Source organism: Athene cunicularia (assembly GCF_003259725.1).
Source record: "Athene cunicularia isolate RWA chromosome 26 unlocalized genomic scaffold, athCun1 chr26_part1, whole genome shotgun sequence".
Classification (NCBI taxonomy): domain Eukaryota; kingdom Metazoa; phylum Chordata; class Aves; order Strigiformes; family Strigidae; genus Athene; species Athene cunicularia.
Window position 1 is genome coordinate 1,771,172 of NW_020799136.1, and position 8,285 is coordinate 1,779,456.

An 8,285-nucleotide genomic window follows, 5' to 3' on the forward strand; every position below is an offset into this window, starting at 1 on the left:
TTTTTTTTTTTTTTTTTTTTTTTTTAAAGTCTCTTTTTATTACTTTATGGTTGTTGGGTTTGGGACAAAAATGATAATATTTCCCTAAAATATAACCCTTTAAAAAAGCACTACCTAGATAAAATCTCTGTTATTATTCACTTTTTCATAGGATGAATGTTTGAAGAGCTGGAATAGGAGCTTTTAATCTTTATGCAGAGTCATTTGATTTTTCAGAAAATGTTTAGTTCCTGCCACAAAACAAAAGTGAGGCTAATTTGCACCAACGCAGACCGGGGAACGCCTTGAACTGTGGCTGCACTCTACAGCTTTGCGCGCTGCATTTGCATCCCCTTGTAATATTACAGGGAGCTCTTACAGCCCGAGTCCTCTCCTTTTCAAACCAGCAGCGTTTTCTGTTTGCAGCCCATCGCTGTGTTGGCCACGGTGCCTGATGCCGTTCCGCAAAATGTCACTGCGGGGTTCGCTGTGTGACGCTGCAGCCATCCCCGCTAACCACTCCCGAAAACGCTTTCCCCCCGAGCTGCTCTTTCAGAAGTTACAAACACGTTGCCCCATGCACTAGTCTCACGCTGTTGTTACTCTGCTGCAGTCAATACTCACCGCACAACTCCGCAACACAGAACGCAATCCAGAAAAGCTGCCTCCACTTCATCATTTTTAAACTTCCCCAGAACAGCATTCCGGCTCGCAGCTCCCGCTAAAGCTGGATCTGGTTGTGACAGCTCTCGGGTTTTCAGTCCTGCAGCAGCTCTGAGCTCATGTAGCTTGGTTTTAGTTCAAGCCTTTGAGATCACTCGGTTGTGGGGTGGGTTTCTCTTCAGGGGTTGTGCTTATGGTTCAAGGCTGCGAGGTGGAGTTTCTCCGATTTGATTCCACTGTTTTATATAGTTCATGGCAACCTCACTATCACTTAGGTAATTTTCTCCTCCCCACTTTCCTGACGGCGCTTCAAAACAAACAAAAGAGCAGCCCTCTCCCCAGCAAAGGATCCCAAAGCCTCGCTGGGCTTAACTCTTTCCTGAGAGCTGCTGGCTTTCCCCTTAAAGTGAAGGCTCCAGCTGGAAGGAAGGATTAGACTCGAGCCTGCTGCTAAACTTCCCTCAAAGGAAAGTAAACACAATGTGATAAGAGCAGAGAAGTGGAGAAACCCCAGGTCCAGCCACCGCCGGCGAGTCCCGTGCACGGTCCCAGGGCTGTGCTGTGGAAAGGGGGGAACTGAAAACTGAGTTCAGCGTTGGAAATTTTCACAGCAAATTAAGCAAGGAACTCGAGGATGTGAAATCATCACTGACCTGAAGAGAAGTAACTCCATTAGCTTCACTAAATTGACTTTGGTCAAACAGAGAGCACAGATGAAATGGTTTAGAGAAGGTCTGGGGGAGGAAAAAAACCCACGGGCAAAAACTTCTGCATAAAACCTGGAGCAGAAGAGGGACTTGAGACTAATAAATAACTTCCTGGAGCTCGTTTCCATTAATAACGCATTATAGAAACATTAAAAACAGTATAGAAATACTCGCTTCAGTTTTATTACCAGGCTGAACTTGACCAAGTGGAAATGGTTGGCCCTGGCTCTCCAGTTCTCCAGTGGCTGCACCACAGGTAACTGGGACCAGCTCTGGAACCAGCAGGACGAGGGGTGCTCTGCAGCGGGCAGCAAATGGGGCTCAGCCAATGCATCCTACCATGGCCTTAAAGAAATATGAGTATCTCCAAAGGTATGGATTAAAAAAAAAAAAAAAAAAATTTATTAAAAAAAAAAATATTTCAGTGTTTCCATTTCTTGATTTTTATGTCTGGGGACACCAAAGACAACAGAAGTGTCTTAGCAATAATTCTGGCCTTTGGGGATAAAAAGATACGATCGCTAACAAAATCTAAACTCTAGTTAAGTCTGAATTCTCCCTTTTCTTTCCCAGCTAAATGATGTTGTCACCAACGGAGTCATCGCTAACAGGAAATCAAAAATGAGGTGGCCAGAAAAAATAGCGATGGAAGGAAGGCCAGTGAAACACTTCGCCATTGGAGTATCTTTTAGTGGATGCCCCAGTTACAATTCTACAGTCACGTGGCTGTAGTCAGCAAAAGACAGGAAAAAAAAAAAAGAGAGTGTTATGTACAAAGAAATCCCTAAATAGAATTTCCAGTATACACATTTACTGGTATGACAAAATTCCAGTAGCTTTTGTTTTTAGCATAGGACAGGAGTTGGACAAGATGATGTTTAAAGGTCCCTTCCAACCCAAAACATTTTGTGATTTTCCTGTTCTAGGATAGGAAAATGTCTCTTGGAAGGAAACATCTGTAGCTAAGAAATGCGCTCTAACGTCTATATAAAGATTCCTGTTACGCTCAGTGAATGACAGAGCTATACAGCTCTAATACAGACCAGAATATCCCCGTAAAACACGGGCTACAACACAGTGTAAAACCTGAGCGTGGACAGAGCCCGGCTGTCTCCAGCAGCTCCCACCCAAGCAGTTTCTCTTTTTTCCTCTCTCAAACACACACACGCGGTGGGAAAGGCGTGACTCAGTACATGACACAGGTTTGCATGCCTATCAGTTTCGAAAATGTATTCAAAAGATGAAATAAGTAGAGTGAGACAAAGGTCCTATTTAAATAACAGATTTTATATTTTTTTTTTTCTTCTATTAAAGTGAGAATCTGGGTTGAATAACACAACTAAAAATAAAAAGTTGAGATTTCAAAGTATCAGCCACTAGAAGATGGAGAACCATCTGGCGAGGACCAACACGCCATCGTGCTGAGCAGCATCATGGAAAGCTGCCGAGCTGCCTCTGGTGGGACAGGGCTCGGCACCACTCTTGTACACTGAAGGCAAAAAAACCTGAGAAATGCCTGGAAATTTTATTTTGGTACTAAAAGTAAGTGAACCGTAGGGAAAGAATAAAACAAACCAGCTCATGCCGAGCCCCTTGTTTATACGGGAGCTGCAGGGGAGCTCTGGGCCGTGAGCTGGTGCAGCCCCACGGTGGGTCCCCCTGTGCCCCCCCAGTCCCCCCCAGCCTTCACGGGGTCTCTCCCCTCCGCCCTGCCGAGCTTCCTGCCATTCTCCTCCGGCGCGGCTCCGGGCTCCTGAATGAAAGAAACCAACGGAATCATCCGGGGTTGGCTGATGGTTTTGTTTCACCTTTCAAAAACAGAGTAATAATAGCAAGCTGGACTAAAAATAGATGATGAGCGGGTCTGCCAGACAGCGAGCATGGGAAGCTCGTGGGTTTGGCTTCCAGTGGAAGTTGGGCTGCGTTTAAATGACATTCCCCGTGGCAAAGGTGTAGGCTTTCGTTAATACTCGTGCCCACCGTTGTGCACTCTCGGAGTATGTCAGACCATACCTTAGGACTCACTTTAGGATAGTGACTCAGCTAAGCACGGCACAACAGGTAAACCTGACATATCCTCAGATGAAGAACCAAAAAAAACCCCAAATCAGTTACTTACTAAGATTGTTCTTTAACTTTGTTCTTTGATTGTTCTTTAAAGCACTGTCTACGCGGGATTTTAGAAGAGAGACTTGGAGATGCTTCCACCCACCCAACCACTCTGCTCTGCTCTTTGAGCCGCAAATCCAAGCCGCAATCTTAAAGCACTTCTAAGATTGTTCTTTAAAGCACTGTCTACGCGGGATTTTAGAAGAGAGACTTGGAGATGCTTCCACCCACCCAACCACTCTGCTCTTTGAGCCGCAGCCGATCGTCCGGCCGGGGACACGGGGCAGCAGGGTGGTGGCGGTGGGACCCTGCACAGCACCGCCAGCAGCCGGGCTTGGGCAAGGCTGACCCAGCCTAACCGGGATCAAGTCGGGCTTTGCTGTCTGATGTCTGTTCGCAATCATGTTTCGGAGCTGCTGTGAAGAGGGGAAGCTCTTTGACTCTGTGTGTGTGTGTGTACACACCTCCAAGCAAATATTCAGAATATCCAGCTGTAACCAGGCTTTTCAGTTATTTCCGTCTGTTTATTCGACGAGCGGAAGATAACGCCTTTTCTCATTGATAGGACTCTCCATTTAAACCTCTGTTTAAAGTGACCCGAGCACCTTGTAAATGAATACTGCAGAATTATTTCCTCCTTTCAGACCCCGAACAAATTTTTATAGCTAAAAATTTAAAGACTAAAATAGGAAACATGCACTTGAATTATCTCGAAGCCGTCAGGATCAGCTGTGTAAGGTTAACAACGGCTGAGCCAATTTCAACTAAACATTTACAGGATCAAGTGTCCAAATTTCAAACAGCACAGTGATGAAGGCTTGTTCACATAGACTGGGAATTTGTCCAAGTATTTAAGGGTGATTTAATTTAATTGTGAACGATGCAATAGACATATGGCTAGGAAGTTATATGCCAGGAAACATGTTTTCTATAAGTATTTTAGCAGGCAGATGGCATACAATAGTTTTGGTGTAGTCATTTCCTCACCTCTTAAAAGTTGCTATTTTGGACAGATGAAATAATTAGATTCCCACCATCCTCCCAAGACACCAGCACCGCTGACCCAGAGGATGTGCAACGTTAGAGGACTATTTCTCTACAAAATTCCATCAAATAAATCAAACCTCACACTCACCTATCCATTGCCATTCAAGTTTCAAAGCATTTTAATAACTTTCCCACTTGAAAGTGACCGTCAATGCCTTACAGCATTCCCACCGCCACGGGCCAGCCCAGAGGCGCGCGGAAGCGTTTGGAGCAACGCCACGCCACAACTAAACCCCGAGAAGTTTTGCATCTTGATCTTCAGCCTTAGCAACCAAACCAGGCCGCTTCCCAGGCAGGCCAACGCTTCCTGGAAATCACAACCGATCTCGCATCCCCACCACGCTCTCTGGCCTCCGAAGAACTGCCGCGGGAGGTCCGGCTTTCTGGAGCGGTACGAGCATCCCTACACCTCTACGGGGTGGGGCGGCCAGAGCGGAGCGTGAAGCTGCAAATAAAATGGTATTTGAGTGAAGCTTGGGTTATTTCTCCTAGTAAAGCTTCTAAGATGTTGTTGGGATGTTGTTGGGATGACATCCCCTAAAGCTTCTACGATGTTGTTGGCATGACAACTCCTTTGTGTTAACAGGAGGCACGGGACCAAATCCCGAACGGGGCTGAGCAAGGGGAACTCCTGTCCACCACTAACACAGTGCTCTCTGCTCCGAGCAGACGGCTCCTGAGGAATGAACGGATTGTGATTCATCTAAGCAAGGGCAAAGAGCTCAAAAGCTTCCCTAATATTATCATCCTCATTGAGATTTCCGTAAGAACTCGTCGTCTATTTGTTTTATTGTGTCTGGTTTTGCACATTATTACATTTATGCTGTAACTCTTGGGGCAGGAAATGCTTCCTTTATTAGTGTCTCGGAAACGACATCCTGAGGCTCCTCTCAAGGCATCCTTTGTGCGAAGGCTGTTCTGGAGAGATTACCGCCTCGATTTCTACATCGGGGCTTCTCCGAAGCCATCTGCTCCTGCCAGCTCTGGAAGAGCCACTCACCCCTGAAGAAACACCCTGCGTGGGCCGTGGGCGCGCTGCCCTCCGTCACAGGAGGATGCTGGACGAGACCTCTCCTGCCCCGTCACCTCACCTTTACCTACAACCTTAAGTGAAGGTTCCCCCTCTCCTCCCTTCTTTGTAGTCTCACAGGAAAACCTGCTTCAGCCAGAAGTACACAACTTGCCGCGGCTCTTAAATTTACCTCCAGACCGAGTGCACAGAGCCTTTACTACCCATCACGTCTGACAGAACGCTGCCTTCCTACAGCACTATTTATCTCGGGGTTTGTATTCTTTTTCTAAGTCTTATTATATACAGTTCTCAGAATTAAAGACCAAATATATATATATATTTTTTAACTTGCGCAAAGTCTTGCCTCTTCATAATCCTTGCAACTGCATTTAACAGGCACCTTGCTATTTATTACCCCCTTGCACAGCTACTGCTTTTTCATTTAACACTCTGCAGTCATTCCTCGGAGAGAGACAGATGAAAAAAAAAAAACAACCCAGGAATATCACACTTTTGATCTGTAGATCATATATTTTATTTTAAAAAGCTTTTGGAAATCTTAAAAAAAAAAAAAAGATACATGGTGGTTGCCACTGTAAGACACTATTTGTTATATTAAAACAAATTGCTTAGCATGATTATTCCACTAAAATCAATATCTTCAAATGATAAAGCTAATATGAAGCATACACGTGACTACATTCAACCCAACCATATGGTGGATAGATTGCCGAACAGTTTTATGTCTTAAACTTTTACTTCAAGATTGTTGGTTCAAATCTAATCAAGGCTATGCTCATTTACTTCCTTCTGTCTGTTCAGCGCTTTGTAGGATATTACTAGGTCTTTAATCTAGTTTTAAGGGGCAGGCTACAATGTAAATCAAGTCACTTAAGCATTTTTCCGTGAAGCTGTTCCCCAGATGCATAATTTCCGCAGCAATACCAGAGGTTGAACGAGTCAGGAGGATTTGCCTTGAAAAACAAGACAAGAATCAGCAAGACCAGAAGCCTGCGAAAAGCAGTAGCTTTTCTAAGTTGCAAGAACGGGCCTAAAGAAAGAAACTGGCGCAGCGTGGGCAAAGAGCCCCAAGATGCTCGGCCAGAGCTGCTGGTGTGACCTGGAAACAGTTTGCAGCCCATTGAACACCACCGGTAGGAAACCAACTGCCCCAGCACAAGTGCTAAATAAACCCCTCTGATGTCTTTGAGAGTAATTCCTCCTGGCTTCGTGACGGGAAGGACGAGCTCCGTGGAGGTATCTCACCACCGGCCGGGCAGAGCCGGCAGTGGCAGAGCTCTGCAGCACCAGCACCTCGCACCTTCCCGCCCCAGCAGCTGGGGAGAGACAACGCAAGAAAAGGCGCAACAGCAACGGAACCTAGCTGAAAAGGCTGTCCACGGGTGCTTCGGTCAGCGTGAGAGGACCAGCTCTCACTAAAGTCATGCTGAGAAAGAGCAACCAACCTCTGCAGGACGCGGCCGTGTCACTTCTGTCTGCGCTGGGCACAGTCGAGCACACAGAGGTGTGATTTGGGGTGATTGGGGTGTTGAAGTGATGTAATACCCTCAAGATCTGGTTGTTGGGTTTTGTTGTTTTTTTTTTTTTTGCTGGAGATTTGCACATTTGTTTGAAGGTACAAAGAACGACAAGTCGCTGCAGCAATATAAGAAAACAAACAGACGTCATATTTCTGTTGCTATCCATCACTACTTTCGGACTGCATCGGAGTCTCATTAACCTGCCTGATTCCATTGACTGCTTTTCATTGCGGCACCGTCCGAAGGACTTAACTGTAATAAACAGCAGCACCACAAAACACCAATAAAAATCATTAAAGCATAAGTCTCGTAATTTAGCACAAAGATTAGCTTCTCCATCCAGATCTGCAGACTGCTGATTGCAATTTATTTCTCCCATTTCTGGATGTCATCTGAACACGCAAGCTGGATTCACTGCTCGGGCTTTCCATCCATCACCAGGACTGCAGCAAGTCCATCTTGTTGTTACACCGAGCAAGTAGCACCTGAGATATACGAGATGCTTAATTTAACTTTAATCCCAAATAAATGCTATTTGCAATACTGTTCGTTTTAAATGTGAGGAAATTAGAGAATCATAGAAGTGTTTAGGTTGGAAAAAACCTTTAAGATCATTGAGTCCAACTTGATGCCAAGTCCACCACTAAACCGTATCCCCCGGTGCCACATCTTCACGTCTTTTAAATACCTCCAGGGGTGGTGACTCAACCACTGCCCTGGGCAGCTTGTTCCAGGGCTTGACAACCCTTTCAGTGAGGACATTTTTTCCTATTGGCTGTTTTTATAATTTAATTTGTTGCATTTGCAAATATACTTTAAATACAGCCACCTAATGGCTTGCCTCGTTTAGTCCACGTTTATACGGCGTGTGCTGTGTAAGTGGTTGCTGGAAGCATGAACAGCTCCTGCCGAACATCACCTCTGCTCAGCTGAGCGCGGGCACCAGCCCCTCCGCACGGTGCCCCTTGATGGCACCGCTCCCCCTGTAGACCCAGGGCTGAACAAAAAAGCATCCCTAAAGCTGAGCAGCTGCGGGTGGTAGTAGCTGCTTTCAGTAGGTGGAAGAGGTCATTGGTGATGCGACACCAAGATTAGGGGGAAAAAGAAAGAAAAAAAAAAGGAAAAGGGAAAGGGAAAGGGAAAGGGAAAGGGAAAGGAAAAGGAAAAGGAAAAGGAAAAGGAAAAGGAAAAGGAAAAGGAAAAGGAAAAGGAAAAGGAAAAGGAAAA

The 8,285-nt window shown here is 45.6% G+C and overlaps 1 protein-coding gene across 1 annotated transcript in view; it reads right to left on the minus strand.

Annotated features, from left to right (window-relative positions):
- CD34 (CD34 molecule) overlaps positions 1-1,714 on the minus strand; it is a 15,040-nt gene extending 13,326 nt beyond the window's left edge. Inside the window, exon 1 of the mRNA XM_026864214.1 lies at positions 604-1,714. Within this exon, the coding sequence (XP_026720015.1) occupies positions 604-682 (79 nt within the window). The 5' untranslated portion in view covers positions 683-1,714. The remainder of the gene's footprint in view (positions 1-603) is intronic.
- Positions 1,715-8,285: the final 6,571 nt, after the last annotated feature.